Below are 16559 nucleotides of genomic sequence, written 5' to 3' on the forward strand. Positions count from 1 at the left end.
CACCACTTTACATTACAACATCCTACCCTGTAGCTAGAAGTGCGCGCCACGCCAGCATCTCATCCAGTCGGCGTTCATCTGTACCCTACCTCTGTAAACATGCTTGGAGTAACAGCGTCCTCATTATGACATTTGTAGCTGTTTTGTAGTTTTGGGGTTACTAGAATGTGCCGCAAGACAACAGATTCTTTGGCGAGTATTAATACCTTCGAGCAGGGAGTCATCCAAAAGGCCCTTGTTGAAGCAACAACTCAACTTCCAATATATATATGTATATATTGATACCCTCTGGAATTAACAGTGCCCTCCCACGCCGGTGTTGGAACACAAAAATAGCACTGGTGTCGACGCACAGAAATCCCCCTTCTGCCGTTTGTGGCTGCCAACAGCCGGGTGATAGCTATGAAAATCCACAGCGCCGTTGCTCCAGTCCAGGCCTTCCGCCGTGCCCGTCGTGACCTAGCCCAGGGAGTCTACGTCGGGCCTCCCGGACTTGACGTTGATGCCGCTCCTGTACGTCGCCGTCATCCGAACCCCCCTCCGCGCCGGACGCGCCTGCAGGTGCTCGGCGAGCTGGAAGGAGGTCACGCCGTCAAAAGTGTAGAATGCAAAAGCTTCAGAGGAGCCGATATTTGCAGCGATCAAGGCTAGAGTTCGTGTAAAAGGCATGACAACTGATCATTGGCTAGGATAGATGTTTGGCAGTGAGCAACTCTCGTAGTAGAACAACTTCGATATGTAGATACTCCCTTCTGTGTGTGATGTCTCTCCTAGATCAGTGAAAATCGCCACCTCTCGTAGTCAATCCTATTTCTCGTTTTTATCGGCAGAACATACATATTTGGGGTGGCCTTTGCTATTACTCCTCAAGGACGTCTTCCCGGTACTACATTACGACGCCAAAATGCGCTCGTCTTAGTCCCGAGAAGTTCGGAAAAATTTCCTTTTACAGGTTGCGCATCAGGCTGTGCATATTTAACTGTCTTGATCAAGGTGGTGAAGCATCCGAGACTAGGGATACGTGCCAGCTATGAATGTCGCATGCTGAGACCAAACCGACTTTATTGCAACACGTTCGTCAGCTTGCACATTTTTAAATGGGTATTGTTTTTAATACACTAATATGCTCTGTGTTCTGGTAGTAAGTAATGGGGAAAACCAGAGTCCTCCCAGTATAAATCGTATTAGTCTAAATAAATCTGGCCAACAGTATACATGAAGAAGAGCTTGTCCACCCGACCCGGAGACGTAACTGCCCTCGAATGCAGTGTTTCGCAGTCCACCAGTTGTCCGCTTTTCAGTATGATGAATTGAAAATTCGAATGCCTTGTATTTAGAGACCGCCAATGGGGCTCTTGGCGCCGCCGCCGAGGCCGTCGAGGAGGGAGCCGGCCGTGTCGTCGCCCTGGCCGCTGCCAGTGCCGCCGAGACCGGGGACGATGCTCTCAATGCTGTCGAGGAGAGGGCCGACCGACTTGATGATGCCGGAATGGCCGCCGAGAAGAGGCAGGTCGCGCTTTTCCGTGGGGGCAGCGGCGACGCTGGTGACGAGAGTGGCCACGATGGCAGCGATGGTGTTGGCCTTCATTGTGTGTGGTTGTTTTGTGAAAGGTTATTAATAAATGGTATAAGTTTTTTTTTTCGGCTAAACAAAGAATTGAGTAGATGCAGCGACAGTGTTTTCTATTGTTATGATACTAGCACTTCGTCCTCCTCTTATAGTCTCTTGGGCGTTGGCGATCTGAGACACATTGTTGACGCCATTGTTAGCTTTACACAATAACGGCACACAATCGCAACTGCCGTGCCCTCGCGCACTTCCCCTAATGATGGTGTGATGCCCTATTTTCCTTCACTGGGAGATTACTTCAAGACGTTTCTCTATGTCGCGATTTTAGTGTCATTAGGCGAATGGCGTTCCTGGCGCCGATCCCATCACCCCACGAATGTCCGCCAGGCGCTGTGCAAGAGATAGGTGGCTGGCCCAGCCGATTAGATCTCATAATAAGCATGGTCTTAATTTAATTTCTTGTTAGTGTATCTCAGCAGCTCGCTTCTACCGAAAGCGTCAATAAACTTTGCTCATCACTTACACGATGTCACGGTTGGGGAATCCAGCAGCATTCAGCTCATCATGCAAGCAGGATCAGAGCACGCCTACAAGATATTATTTGAAGCTAACTAGCTGTGCAGTATGGTAGTCACTCAAATATACATAAAAAGCAAGTTAGTATCTCAATCAGGACCAATCACGGAGCAGATCCAGGCTCCTCCGCTGCTCACAGCACAGATGCGGCCTCCGCTGCTTCGCCAAGTGCCAATGCCGAGGTATTCGCCGTGGACCGTGTGGTACGTCCCTACCAGAGGCTGCGTGAGCACCTCGCCGCAGTCCTTTAGCACCAGATCATACCTATGCTGCACCACCTTGCGCTGGGCCACCAGGCTCGCGCCGCCTCCGGCAGGATCCAGCCGGGCGCTCTGCAGGTCCCGCAGCGCGGCCAGCCACTCGTCGCCGCCAAGGTCCTCGCCAAACACGATCCCCGCGCCCTTGCCTCCCCGAACGGGCTTGAGGAGGTATGCGTCCTTAAGGGCGGGATCGACGCGGGACTGGCGGAGCAGGCGCCTCATGCGCGCCTCGCCGGGCAGGGTCGTGTCGGCGATGCCCTTGGCCAGCGCCCGGGCCTGCCCCGCCGCGAGCACGCCGCGGCGCAGCAGCGACGGCAGCTCCTGCGAGATGATGCCCAGCATGCGCTTGTCGTGGACGAGCAGGATCGTCCGCATGTCGTTGAAGCAGCGCAGACTGACGTGGCGCAGCATCTCCGGGTCTAGGGCTGCGAGCTCGCGCTGGTGCAGCTCCAGGCCGACCTGGTGGACTTCTTCCACCACCTCGCCGCTGGCGGTTCTCAGCGCGCATGGGCTCGTGGCTTGGGACTTGTCCAGGCAGCAGAGAATGGTGCGGGTGGTATCCGCGGGGTCGGGAATCAGCCTCAAATCTCCAGGAGTGATGAGGCGCGGGGTGACGCCAAGTCGTCGCAGAACGGCATGGATGAACATGCCAATGTCGATTCCCCTTTCATCGCCTTTTAAAAGATGGAGCGGTCGATCGTGGCGAAAGAGCCGAAGGAGGCCGTTAAAGAACTATCTCTGATTAACATGCTGTTTAACAATGAAGGATGTGGTTGGCGACTCTACCTCTTCTCCATCCGCAGCGCCAACAAGCCCCGACTTGTCCATACCCATGTTGTCGAGCGCTGTCTGCCCGTAGCTGCCGTGCATGAAGCCATTGAAGCAAAATCGCGCGTTGATCTCGGTTAAACGGAAGTTTTCTTCCCCATTGTCATCTTCAACAAGAAAATCAGGCCTCCAAGATCCGAGCGTTGCTGCTGAGTACGGCGCGAGGTTTCCCTGTACAACTTGCCCATCGAGCCACTAGACATGTGTCAGAGTTAGGCCTGCCTCTGACGTTTAAATAAGCTCTTTGATTTCATACCTGTAATAGCTGCTCTTCATCTTTTAGTAGCGGCATCCTCTCGGGGAATCTTGCGTCCTGATCCGAGAACCACCTCTTGACAATGTCTACGATGGCAATGATGAGGGACTCATGAAACCGCACCAACTGGTCATGATGACGCTTGTACATGAGAATCGGTCGCGGGCAGCCGTATGTGTAAGAAGTACCGCCGGGCCAGATGTCTGCAGGGCATCTTTCGAGTAGAATTGATTCGTGTGCCGCATGCTCAGCTGCGTACACAGCTTTTGGTGTTGCGCAGGCCGGATTGACAGCCAAGTGACCGAGCGGGCCTCGACCAAGGTGCACCTGCTGCATGCGAAGTGGAATTGGGCCGGGCATTATGATTCATAAGGAGCTGAGATCCTACTAATTGAAAGATGGGAGGTGACAATGAAAGGGCCGCGCGCCTAGGAAGATGCCACGGGCAGGGCATTCTTATAGCCACGACCCATGGTGATGACTGTTCCGTCGCTGCAATATCTGCAAACCTGACTAAGTGCAAGGCGGCTAATAGTAACTGAGTTAAACCATATCATCGCCACTGTCAGCTAAGGACCCTCCTCTGCATATGTATGCGGTGGAAAACCCGCACCTGTATGTGCATGGGTGGGACATGGTGATACTTGACGCCAGGCAGGAATCAACACCAGCGAGGACTTCGCTTAGTCGCGGCCGGAAGGTAAAAGACGCATCCTTTCCTTGTAAATAATTTGCAGAGACTCACTTTAATATGCTTTTCTGGCCCTGGAACTTTCCCTTTCTACAAAACTGGCTGTGTTCCGCCGCCATGTTAGGGTTCTGTTGGCTGTAGGCTATCGGCTCTACATAACAGCCTCTTATTTCCGTACTATCAGTCAGTAACTCATCATAATCCGTAGTCCACGAGTACCTCTCAATGGATGGGGTTTTTTTGGTTTGTCTGCCTCGCGATTTATGTGTTGTCAGATTGGCGGCATCCATTTGTGGAACTCATAGTGCTTATTAGCTGTAGAACATCTAAGAGGCCATAACTATCATCTTTATTCTCGACTCTCGACTACCTCGATCTATCTCTATACGTCGCACGGCCGCGTCCCGATTTGTGATAACCGCAGGCTGCAACGCTGCTCGGCTCACCGGGCGCGATTGCCATACCACCAAGATTGTAAACCATATAGCGCTGAACTGGCACAATTTTCACCAATGACCATTTCAAACCTGCACTTAAGTAAGCTTTGATACTAATTCAAATAAGCAGGAGAGCCTGGACCAATAACTGAGACGTATGTAGTTATCCTGAGACATGTAGGGAGAACGGGTTGTGCCGCGAACTTGAATTACTTCTCGACTCAGTATACCCCAGAACAACAAGCAGGGCCAAATAGAAGGTCGATATTTCTTGAATGCATTTCTTGGATTTTGAACTTTTTATTCTCTATTCTCGCCATCTAATTTACACGTCTTTCCTGATTCCTCGCGAGTTTCCTACTCACCGTCGAACCCCAGTTTATTCGCTGCCAAAGATGTTACTAACTAGCACAGTAGTTTTGCCACGGAGAAATTTTCAGCTTTCAGCAGAAGAACAGGAAAGAATCGCATCCGCCAAAGTAATTGGTGCTTTAGGCAGCAGAATAGAATCGCCGTCCAGTTGAAAAACTGGAGGCGCCCCAGAGTTGAGCTCATTGCGGGGAAGTTACAGCGGAGAGTCCCTGTGATTCTCCGGTTTAGATGCTGTTGCGGCGCTGTAAAACCCTGCTAGCGGCACGGAATGTGCCCTGAATCTCTACAGCCACCCACTAAAATTGCCTGCCGTCCACCCCCTCGCTCGTCGCCGCCGAACTCCCCGGTGGCGCGGTGCCTTCATACATATCTCACCTACCCGGTACCGGTCGGGCATTTATCGTATTCTTCTATCAAAATGCACTTGGCATAGGGAAAACTCCCTCAAAAGTCTAATGCTCATTTTTAGCTATCCATAAAACTAAGATTCCTCTTTGGTCTGGGATAGGGCCGTTCATCCAACAACACTGGTAGGACCATTACGGCCTGTCAGCATCAATGTTATGCACACGCCCCCCAGTTCCCCGCCGAACCACTTCCCCTCCCCCTCAGAAGTCGCCGCACTCCCCGAACATTTATCTTCCTTCTCAACCCGCGACTCCTCGAACTTTGGATATTTAGACAGACTGGTCGATTTCTCTTCTTCACCACCGTCTGGCTACTCGTCCTGTTCACCCAATTGGCGAATTGTTTACAGCAATACAGCATTTTTCATCACCGTGCCGCGATTCTCACATTGCTTGCGACCACCAGCTATGTACGCCTACAACAAGCCCATCAACCCGATGGAGTACGTCTTGCGCCCTCTCCCACCCAGTGTTATTCAACACTCTGCATCGCATATCGATAAACTCAGATGTACGGCTTAGAAACTAACTTCTCGCTTCCAACAGACCTCCAGCCAAGCTGGTAAGATGCCCCTAAAGCTTCGCCTCACGCCGACGGCCCGCCACTCCAGGCCAGGCACAACGCCCACCGCCACCTCGCCAACCTCTCCAATGCTCTCGCTCGCAAAGTGGAAAATTACTAACAGACGTACTCTAGGACCATTACATTGGCATAGACGTCGGTACAGGGTCTGCTCGTGCCTGCATCATTGACGAATCGGGTGACATCAAGGCCCTGGCTGCCGAGAATATTAAGCTGTGGCAGCCTCAGAGTGGTTACTATGTATGTCCTCTGGGTCCGAGTCCCAGCGTCGTCAACTAACAAAGTCAACAATAGGAGCAATCTACGACGGATATTTGGCAATGTATCTGTGAATGCGTTCGAAAGGTAGTTAGCGAGTCACAAGTCGATCCCAATTCTATCAAGGGGATTGGCTTTGACGCAACCTGCTCCCTAGCCGTCTTCTCGACTGATACCGACGAGCCAATCACCGTTACCGGCCCCGACTTCAAAAATGATGGCAACGACCGAAATGTCATTCTGTGGCTCGACCACCGACCCGTCGAGGAGACCGAGCTCATCAACAATACGGGCCACAACCTCCTCAAATACGTGGGAGGTAAAATGAGCATCGAGATGGAGATTCCCAAGATTCTCTGGCTCAAAAACAATATGGCCCCGGAACTATTTGCCCGATCCAAGTTCTATGACCTCGGCGATGCCCTCACCCATATTGCCACCGGGAATGAGAGTCGCAGCTTCTGCAGCACAGTCTGCAAGCAGGGCTACGTCCCTGTCGGCGTGGATGGCAGCGTCAAGGGCTGGCAGGAAGACTTTTATGACGCCATTGGTCTTAGTGACCTCGTTGAAGATAACTTTAAGCGCATGGGAGGCGTCGATAAGGTGGTGAGCCGCTCCGCAGCACGTGCATCTTCTTCCAAATCCCCTTTCAATCCTATTTCGACAGTCGTATAATATTATGGACACGAGCTAACATACTCATCTACAGAACGGAAAGTACGCCAGTGCCGGTGAATGCGTTGGAACCCTCAGCAAGCAGGCTGCCTATCAGTTAGGTCTTCCCCAAGGCATCGCCGTTGGTAGCAGTGTCATTGATGCCTACGCTGGTTGGATTGGAACCGTCGGCGCCAAGGTTGATCTCGGCGACGACGAACTCAATGCCAACCTCCCACACAACGACCTTTCCCAGGCCTTTACGCGACTTGCTGCTGTTGCCGGTACCTCAACTTGCCATCTCGCAATGTCTAAGAACCCCGTTTTTGTCCCAGGCGTCTGGGGCCCCTACCGCGACGTACTACTTCCAGAGTACTGGATGGCCGAGGGCGGTCAGTCTGCGACTGGCGAGCTGCTACGACACATGCTGGACATTCACCCTGCTTTCAACGCCACACAGGCTCTGGCAAAGGCCGAAGATAAACATATATACGACTGGCTCAACGCCCACCTCGAATACATGGCGGAGAGAGACAACGCGCCTGCCGTGTCCTATCTTGGCCGCCACCACTTCTTTTATGGTGATCTTTGGGGTAACCGATCTCCCATCGCAGATGCCACCATGAAAGGCGCCATGATTGGACTGGACAGCGACAAGAGCACTGACAACTTGGCCCTCTGGTATTATGCTACCATGGAGTTCATCGCCTTCCAGACGCGTCAGATCATCGAGCAGATGAACAAGTCCGGTCACGAAATATCTTCCATTTTCATGTCTGGCTCACAATGCCAAAACCCGATTCTGATGAACTTGATGGCGACCGTCTGCAGGATGCCCGTCCTCATTCCCCGCTACGTGCACGCTGCCGTCGTACACGGTGCCGCGATGCTGGGTGCCAAGGCGGCTAGTCACAACGAAGAAGGGCACGAGTCCGAGTCGCTCTGGAGCATCATGGACCGCATGAGCAAGCGCGGTCGCTTAGTCGATCCGGGTACTGATGCGGGCGAGTTGGCGATGTTTGATGCCAAGTACGAAATCTACCTTGAGATGTGCAACACACAGCAGGTTTACCGCAAGAAGGTGGACGCCGCTACTGCTAAGTGGAAGAAGGAATTTGGTGGTGATGCGTAAAGAATGCCATCTCTGAAAGGACGGACATCTAGTTACGGATAAAATTTACTTTATAATATAGAATAGCATGGATATAAATGGTAGGGATTTAGTGCAGAGGCATCTTTCTCTATGCAAAAATCACCAAGAATAATAGATAAGATGAGATCTGACTCGGTTAACAGTTTCTCGTTCATTTAACTTTTTTTTGTTTTCCAATTCCATTTCAATGCTATGATAATGAGTTTTGGAGTCGCTCGGCAAGCGCAAAAGCTCGAGACCTGGGCGCATGTCCGGCGGCGACCGGCTTTTGACATCTTGTTCTCTTTTCCTCAAGAAAGAGCGACCAGGATCTAAGTAGCAAATTCAGTAACAAGATAAGCTAAAAACCAGAGCTCTTTTTCAGGGAAAATAATAATAAAAAATAAAAAGGAATTTGTTAACATTCTACTTTGGGATGAAGAACGAGCTGGCGCCGCCTATGCACTTCCATAGCCCCACTCATGCTACATAGACTAAGCTGATTGGCCCAAGCTCCCGGTGCCTGGCCAGCAACCAAACGCCAAAATTCTAGCAAAGCAGCAACGCAACACAACGCGACGGCGCTTCCAGTCCTCGACATCAACAACGTCCGGCCCGGCACACACCAGCATCAATCTATCGCGCGCACAGCCAAGGAACGTGTTTTGATCGCGCTCGCCCAGCTAAAACAGGTCAACACCGCGCCAATCTCCCTCGTCACGGCCCAAGCTTCCCTGTTGGACTCAAAAGCTTGTCCGCAAATCGATCGAACCCTCGAACCCCAAACATGTCTGTCTTTGGAGGCGGAGGCGCCGCTGCTGGCAGCTCCCCCTTCGGGCAGCCCCAGCAGCAGACGGGCACCGCCGCCGCGGGCACGACGACGAGCAGCAGTTTGTTTGGCGCGCTGGGCCAGAACAAGCCCGCCACAGGGACCGGACTGTTTGGACAGAGCATGCAGACCCCGGCCGCGGGCACCGCATCCGGCGCTTTTGGACAGGCCGCGCAGACGCCGCAGACGGGCACTGCCGGTAGTGTCTTTGGACAGGCCGCGCAGACTCAAACGGGCGCAGCCGGCAGCGTCTTTGGGCAGCCTGCGCAAACTCAGACAGGCACCGCCGGTAGTGTTTTTGGACAACCTGCGCAGAACCAAACACAGCAGACTGGAACGACTGGAGGCGGCCTATTTGGTCAGGCCAGTCAAGCCCAGATACAGCCAGCTGGCGCTACAGGCGGCAGCGTCTTTGGCGGTGGTGGCGCTTTTGGCCAACCTACACAAAATCAGACCTCCAATGCATTCTCATTAGGCGGATCAACCTTGCTTAGTGGCCAACAGCAGCAGCAGCAGCAGCAGCAGCAGCAGCAGCAGCAGCCGGCAGTATCTGGCTTTGGAGGCAGTCTGTTCGCCAGCCAGGCACAGAGCAACACTCAAAATGCCGCCACCGCGCCGTCACAGCCTGCAGGTGCCTACTTTGACAGCCTGTTTGCCAAGACACAAAAGGCTGGCCAGAACGACGCCAACATGGGAGATCTTCCAAGCCTCGAGCTGGGGCTTGGCGATCTGCGCCACCGTCTGCGCAAGCTACAGTCCAAGCCGAACGAAAAGCCTCTCGAAGGCAAAGCGCACTACTTGCTCGCTGCGGCTGGTGTGAACCCTAGTGCTGCGGCCAAGGATTTGGGTCTTTTGGATGTGCAGGGACGTAACGAGCGTATTGCGAGCAGCGGTTATGCCCCGACCGAAATCGACGTCGAAACCTACCTCTCGAATTTGCAAACGAAGACAACTCTCAGCATGATCTCGGACGGCCTGGAACGATCGGTTCGCGACTTTGATACCTTCTTGGAGGACAACGTTGCCATGGAGTGGGATGCGCAGCGAAAGCGAATCTACGACCACTTCGGTATCAAACCCCGCGAGAATGGAGCTGCTGGCCGCGAAAGCCAAGGCGGATTTGGCCGTTCTCGACGCAGCAAAGCCCAGAGCGGCGCTGGCAAGACCGCTCGCGGCTCTGTCCTTGGAAATGCCGCTCTTCATCGGTCTGTCATTGGTGCTCCTAGCAGGATTGGAATGCACGAGTCTGAATTCACAGATGTCGATCAGGCCGCGGACGCCAAAAAGAAGGGCGGAATGGAAGACCGCGCGATGCGTGAAAGGCAGCTGAAGCTTTCTGACAAGGTTCGCAACTTGAACATGCATCGACTAGACAACCGCCCATACCCTATTCTGCATGAGCTCTGCCAGATCGAGGAAAAGTCGCACGATTCGCATGCATTTCATGTTGTTGAGGCATATCGTGCCATGATAGAGATTGTTGGCGAGGCACCTTCTGATTCTCCCCTAGGCTATAGCACTACGAAAGAACGTCACTTCGCCAGCATGTATCTGAACGAGAATCCCAATTCTCCTCAAGCTGTTGAAATGAAGAAGAAAATTCTTAGCGGCGCAAACGCATTTTTGGAGAAGCAGTTTATTCGAGAGGTTGAGAGCCTTATTGCGAAACATCCTCATGAAGCCAAGCTAGGCGGTCTGCCAGATATCACAAGCAAGATCAGGGCATACATCCGCCTTCGCTCGGCCAGGAAAGACCTGGTGCCCGACAACACAGAGCTGCAGCAGGTTCAGGGCGAGTACGTTTGGGCGATAGTGTTTTACCTCCTACGGTCTGGCAACGTCAACGAAGCTGCGAAATATGTCAATGACAACAGCAACCATTTCAGGGGAATTGACCGCACATTTTCGACCTATCTCAACAACTATGCTGCCAGCGAAGATCGCAGAATCACTAACCGGAAACTGCTTGAGCGCTGTACAAACGAATATGTCCAGCGATACCGGAACGCACCGGAAAATTCCATCGATCCGTTCCGCATGGCTTGTTACAAAGTCATTGGCCGAATCGAACTGGCGGACCGCAATCTGAGTGGCTTCAACACAGACATCAACGATTGGATTTGGTTGCAGTTCAACCTTGCTCGTGAAGGGGACAAGACTGTCGAAATGGCAGGAGAGTCTTACGGCCTCGCGGAGCTGCAAACCAGCATACGGGAGATTGGGCTCAAGCACTTCCCCAAAACTGTTTCCGACGATAACAACAGCGGCAGCTTTGGCATGTTTTTTTATCTGCAAGTTCTCTCGGGCATGTTCGAAGATGCCATTGGCTATCTTTATTCCTTCTCCTACGTTGACGCCGTCCACTTTGGCCTCGCGCTCGAGTACTATGGCCTTTTGCGGCCCAGTGACCCGATGTCGGCGCCAAATGACCTCCGCAGCCACAGCAGCAAGAATCTACCTCAAATCAACTTTGGCCGGATGATCGGATACTACACGCGTGACTTCCGCGCGGCTGACGTTGTATCGGCTGTTGATTATCTGATCTTGATTTGCCTCAACAAAGACCTAGGCGGAGAAGCTGGTCGAAGACAGAGCAACCTGTGCCACGAAGCCTTGCGTGAGCTCGTACTCGAGACACGTGAATTCAGCAAGCTGATTGGAGACATTCGCCCTGATGGCCAGCGCATCCGGGGTATCATCGAAATCCGTGGTCCTCTCATCGGCCTGAGCGACGAAGATGACTTCATTAACACCGTCACACTGCAAGCTGCAAGCTTCGCCGACGAGAATGGGAGAACGACTGACTCTGTACTGCTGTATCACCTAGCTGGCGAGTACGATGCCGTGGTTGCGATTGTCAGCCGCGCTATCAGCGAAGCAATCGCCCTCGAAATTGGCGAAGATCCTATGCGTCTGATGCCTATCAAACCCCGGGCCGGAGGAGGCGATGCAGATGCCCAGCAAGGAACTAGCTTGAGCTTGGCTGCCATTGATGACCCGATCGAGCTCGCCAGGACAATGATGTGCATGTATGAGCGTGATGCTATGTTCTACCGCAAGATTCAGGACCACAACAAGATGGCCTGCCGAGTCTTGCTGGAGATGAGTACTATCAAGAGCCTCGTCGAGGCCAGCCAGTGGGCGCAATGCCTTGATGTAAGTCTACACGCGGCTGACGCTCACCGATCTACTGCTAACTAGGAATAGAAAATCCGGGGTCTCGAGATTCTGCCACTGGACGCTGGTGGAGACGCCAGCACAATTCGCGCCTTTGCAGCCAAATTCTCTGCCCTCCCACAGCCCGTCTCCATCAACGTGCCGAATCTCCTGATGTGGACCATCCTCTCGTGTGTGCGACAGCGCGAGCAGCTCACCAACGGGCAATTCAGCGGCAACGAGGGCACGCGCAGGTTGATGGCGGATCAGCTCAAGCAGATGACGATGGACTTGACGACATATACCAGCCAGCTGCGGTACCGCTTCCCGCCACACCTGCATGAGGCGTTGGCAAGGGCGTCGGCGGAATAAAAAGGAGAAGTCTGAACGAAGGAATTTTACGTTTTGTACGGGAGTGTTGATATTGATTCAAGTCATGGGTTTTGGCTAAGTGTAGACTAGACCGAGTGATCTATTGGACGGGGTTCAAATTTAATGGTTAACCATCCTAATATACTGGAAGACTCTGCTGGGAACTATCATGTAGTTTGGTGGGTAGGCCTGGAATCTGGAGCTGAAGGAAGCTTCGAGAATGACCACAGGGTTCGGGACACCACATAGGGAACCTCCTGCCATCCGGCGCGATAGCCGCGATTGTTTACGCCCCTGTAAAAGGCCGGCGGATCAATGGGTCAAGAGGCAACCCCCCTGTCTATCGAAGGATTTGAAGCCATCTCTGCATGCTGGCGACGCCTATTTGCATACGGATTGTACCCACAATATCCCGATCAGCTGGAGCAGGTGTCCGATTCAGCTTGTTTCGAAAGATCCGTTGTATTTCGGTAGTGGAAACGAACGCTGGAGGCTATGAACGGAAGACGAGGCTTTACGATATCTCCTATCTACGATGAATAACCCCATTCTCAATCGGATACAGGGGATTGAGAATGAAAAATGATAAAACTATAGAGGCGATTTGGTGCATTGAAGATTCACCCTTTTTGTCCGGCCCAATGCTTCGTTTGACTCGTTGGGTAGGTCTTCGGCGGCGCCACATCCAGCCCTCAGCCGGGCCCGGTGATATGCGATACGCATACAGCAAATAGGTGAATGCAGCTCTGCGAGACACTTTACGAGACAGGAGCCCGGAATAGAGGCTGAGGCCTGGTATCTTCTACGTCTTTGGGATCGGGTTTCGCCGCCGCTGCGTGATTCGTCACGTGGATGTGACAAGAGCTGCAGGCTGCGGGCGCCCCCAAGACGGGTTTGTGTGACGTGACGGGAGCAAACAGAAGACTGTTCCGGACAACTCTCCTCCTGCACGATCGTGTGGTACAGGCTTAAGAGGGGAAGAAAAATAAGGAGTCGACCGATTCGCATAAAGGGCAGACGTAATACAACTGGCGTGCAAGGCGAGGGTCTATACAACAACCTCCTGTGGCTGCCCAACTTACACGACAGAAAAGACTTCTACGAACAACGCCATCTACGAACAACGCCATGTCACCGTCCGGTTATACCCACGGCGACACGCCGCAAAAGGCCATGGTCCGGGGCGCGCTGTCGTATCTGCGCGGGACGGGTCTCGTCGTCAACAAGACGGCCGTCTTCCGCCACTTTGGCCTGTCGCGGGCGCAGGGCTACTCGGCCATCACAGCGCACACGTCTCGCGCCGACGAGCCCGACTGGATCGAGTCGCGCGGTCGCCCGTCCAAGATCTCCAAGCAGGCGCTCAGGTTCCTCGAGTACCTGCTGTGGAACGACATTGGTAGTGCCACGCTCGACGAGGCGACCGCGGTGGCGGTCCTGGAGGGCCGGGCGTGGAGCGAGGAGTCCCAAGACAGCGGAATCGCAACGACGGCGGAGGACGGGGTCGGCGAGGAAGAGTCCTCCTCGTCTTCAATGGCGGCGGCACCGCCCGCAGTCACCACCGTCGCCGCGGCCGTCGCCGCCGCCGCGACGGCCACCGCCGCGACCAAGGTGGAGGGCCCGACGTGGGAGAGCCTGATGCGTCAGGGGAGGGCGTTTGGCCTGCAGACAACGTTCAACGCGCGCACGATGCGCCGCGCCATGGGCACGCTGCTCTACCGCCGCTGCCTGTGCTGCCAGGGCACCTGGGTGAACCCGCAGCACCGCACGTCGCGCGTCAAGTACGCCCGCAGCCGGCGCAAGGCCCTGCCGGACGTCGACGACTGGCGGCGCGTCCGCTTCAGCGGCGAGCTGCACTTTGCGTTCGGCCTGGACGGGCGGATGCGGCTGCTGCCGCGGCCGGGCGAAAAGTACGCCTGCCCGGCGTGCCAAAAGGCGGCAGAGGCGCAAGAGCAGCAGCAGCAGCAGCAGCAGCAGCAGCCCCAGTTGTCGGGTTGGGATCGCGACATCCGCCGCGTGCACGCCTGGGCGGCCATCGGGTACGGGTACCGCAGCGACCTCGTCTTCTACGACGAGCAGACGGGGCCCAAGTCGCTGGGCATCATGACGCCGGCGGCGTACCGCTCGGCCGTGCTCGAGCGGGAGGTGCAGGAGTGGCCGGTCGGCGGCGGCCTCGTCTGGGAGGAGGAGCACAACCCGCACGCGGCGGGCGGCAACGCCATCGACAAGGCGGCCGAGGCGTGGAAGGACGCGCGCCGTCTGCGGCGCCACCGCGGCTGCCCCGACGCGCCGGACCTCTGCCCGCTCGACTTCACGTTCGGCCCGCGCAAGCAGTGGCGGCTGCAGCTGCCGGACTGGGAGCCGGAGACGCTGCAGCGTGCGGCGCGCCAGGTCTGGGCGGCGGTGGACCAGGCCCAGGTGGACGCCTGGGTAGAGAGGATGCCGCAGCGACTGGACGAGGTCATCAAGGAAGGGGGGAGTATGGTGATGTGGTGAGATGCGACGGTTTTTGTTTTGGGATTCGTTTTCTTGGGCTTTTCTGTTCTTCTCCCCCCCTACCTTGTTTTGTTTTGGCCGGCATAGATTTGCAACTTACGAGATTACCTTGCATCAAATTGTGGCAGCATAGATTTTTTTAGAATGATGAACTTGCATCAAAAAGGCAACTTAAATACAACCAATCTTTTGCAGGCGGAGTTTAGAGTTGGCCGTGCCTCTTTACTCCGGATCGCGATCGGAGTAGATTGCTCCACTTGCCGACTTGGGTAATCCGAGACGGAGGACAGCAAGAAGTGAATGTCGAGGTGAGGAGCAAATATAAAGTGATCAATATGATATAATGGCCAGTATCAAGTAACATGATTAGGCAGGTTAAGTGTGGCAATAGGGGTGCTAGCAGTGAGGGTGCTAATTGTATGATAGGGGACGGTGATGCCAGCTCCCGGATTTACATGAGTAAACGGGCACATGTATCCGCGATGTAAACTCCGGATCTACAAATATAAAACGACAAGAAATAGCTTTTGGCTATAATAAGACGTCCTGGGAAGTTCAATTCTCTTGTATTGACTGCAGCCTTTTGTTCTTCCTCGTACTAAACCTCATCATGACTTTTACTCTCGTCACGAGCGGCAACAGAGGCATTGGTCTCGCAATTGTCAAGGTGCTGAGCGCCAGACTCTCAGCCCCTTCGATTGTTATCGGTTGTAGAGATATTATATCAGGAAAGAAGGCCATACAAGAGCTTCGGACGGAAGGAGTTACGGTGCACCTCGACCATGTCGAGCTAGACATTGAGAACGATGACTCGATCCGGGAGGCTGTGGCGACTGTTAGTCAAAGATACGGCAAGCTCGAGTGTACGCGCAAATTAATTTGCAAAAGGCCCTTCGAATTCATTCGTATGCTAATGTGAAATAGTCCTCGTCAACAATGCAGCACGAGTGACACAGCCCGAGCCGGACAGGCTCGAGGACGTTCGCCGGGCCGCCAACGAGGTGTTCAACAACGGCATCACGTCCAACGAAGTCATCACACGCGCGTTCCTGCCATTACTTCGCAAGTCCCCCTCGCCGCGGGTGATTATGGTCTTGAGCGCGCGCGGCAGCATCGGCATGACCGCTGCCAGAGAGGTAATTGCCAGCCCTGCCCCAGCCCTGTTGCGCCCGGATCTTGCTAATGAAGATGACAAGTTGCCCCCTGCTGCGGTGGTGAGCTACTGCTTGAGCAAGGCGGCGCTCAACATGCTGATGGTGCATCTGCAGCGGGAGCAGGACCGCAGGGCCGGGAAGGATACGGCCATGGTCGAGTTCTGGGCTGTCAGCCCGGGACACTGCCCGACCACTTTCTATAGGTACAGAGGGAGCAGGGACCCGGAGGACGGCGCAGAAGTGGTGGCTAGGCTTCTAGAGGCAGAAAAGGGGGAGTTTGAAGCTGGCACATTTTGGCGGTGGGAGGACGGGGAGATGAAGCGGGTAAAGTGGTAGACGGCGACGGCGGCGTACGTGTATCGGGAATGACTGCCGAAACCACGCCATCAATAGGATCACTGCTTTCGACAGTTTCGCTTTATCTATCTTTGCTCTATTTGGTTAAATCCTTCTCCTCGTCATGGAGCCCGCGCAATGGTTCTGCCAGACATTTGCTTGAAGACACGGTTGGGATCCCGCTGGCAAGCATAT

The 16559-nt window shown here is 54.2% G+C and overlaps 6 protein-coding genes across 6 annotated transcripts; 4 read left to right on the forward strand and 2 right to left on the reverse strand.

The window, feature by feature from the left end:
• Positions 1-1333: 1333 nt before the first annotated feature.
• Positions 1334-1588, reverse strand: ISF_05897 (hypothetical protein; the record flags this gene model as incomplete). Its single annotated transcript, XM_018849502.1, has 1 exon — positions 1334-1588. One exon carries the CDS (start codon positions 1586-1588, stop codon positions 1334-1336), a length of 255 nt encoding a protein of 84 aa, XP_018703529.1.
• A 647-nt stretch (positions 1589-2235) lies between these two features.
• ISF_05898 (hypothetical protein) lies at positions 2236-3850 on the reverse strand (the record flags this gene model as incomplete). Its single annotated transcript, XM_018849503.1, has 3 exons — positions 2236-3138; positions 3193-3429; positions 3491-3850. The coding sequence occupies 3 exons, from the start codon at positions 3848-3850 to the stop codon at positions 2236-2238; spliced, it is 1500 nt and encodes a 499-aa protein (XP_018703530.1).
• Positions 3851-5805: 1955 nt separating this feature from the next.
• ISF_05899 (ribitol kinase) lies at positions 5806-8024 on the forward strand (the record flags this gene model as incomplete). The annotated part of the gene is made up of 5 exons (XM_018849504.1): positions 5806-5840; positions 5944-5959; positions 6095-6220; positions 6275-6844; positions 6948-8024. 5 exons carry the CDS (start codon positions 5806-5808, stop codon positions 8022-8024), a joined length of 1824 nt encoding a protein of 607 aa, XP_018703531.1.
• A 787-nt stretch (positions 8025-8811) lies between these two features.
• Positions 8812-12381, forward strand: ISF_05900 (nuclear pore protein (Nic96); the record flags this gene model as incomplete). Its single annotated transcript, XM_018849505.1, has 2 exons — positions 8812-12009; positions 12061-12381. 2 exons carry the CDS (start codon positions 8812-8814, stop codon positions 12379-12381), a joined length of 3519 nt encoding a protein of 1172 aa, XP_018703532.1.
• A 1128-nt stretch (positions 12382-13509) lies between these two features.
• On the forward strand, positions 13510-14874 carry ISF_05901 (HMG box protein; the record flags this gene model as incomplete). The annotated part of the gene is made up of 1 exon (XM_018849506.1): positions 13510-14874. One exon carries the CDS (start codon positions 13510-13512, stop codon positions 14872-14874), a length of 1365 nt encoding a protein of 454 aa, XP_018703533.1.
• Positions 14875-15484: 610 nt separating this feature from the next.
• ISF_05902 (NAD(P)-binding domain protein) lies at positions 15485-16364 on the forward strand (the record flags this gene model as incomplete). Its single annotated transcript, XM_018849507.1, has 2 exons — positions 15485-15737; positions 15799-16364. The coding sequence occupies 2 exons, from the start codon at positions 15485-15487 to the stop codon at positions 16362-16364; spliced, it is 819 nt and encodes a 272-aa protein (XP_018703534.1).
• Positions 16365-16559: the final 195 nt, after the last annotated feature.

The sequence above is a fragment of the Cordyceps fumosorosea genome (genome assembly GCF_001636725.1).
Source record: "Cordyceps fumosorosea ARSEF 2679 chromosome Unknown scaffold_14, whole genome shotgun sequence".
NCBI lineage: Eukaryota > Fungi > Ascomycota > Sordariomycetes > Hypocreales > Cordycipitaceae > Cordyceps > Cordyceps fumosorosea.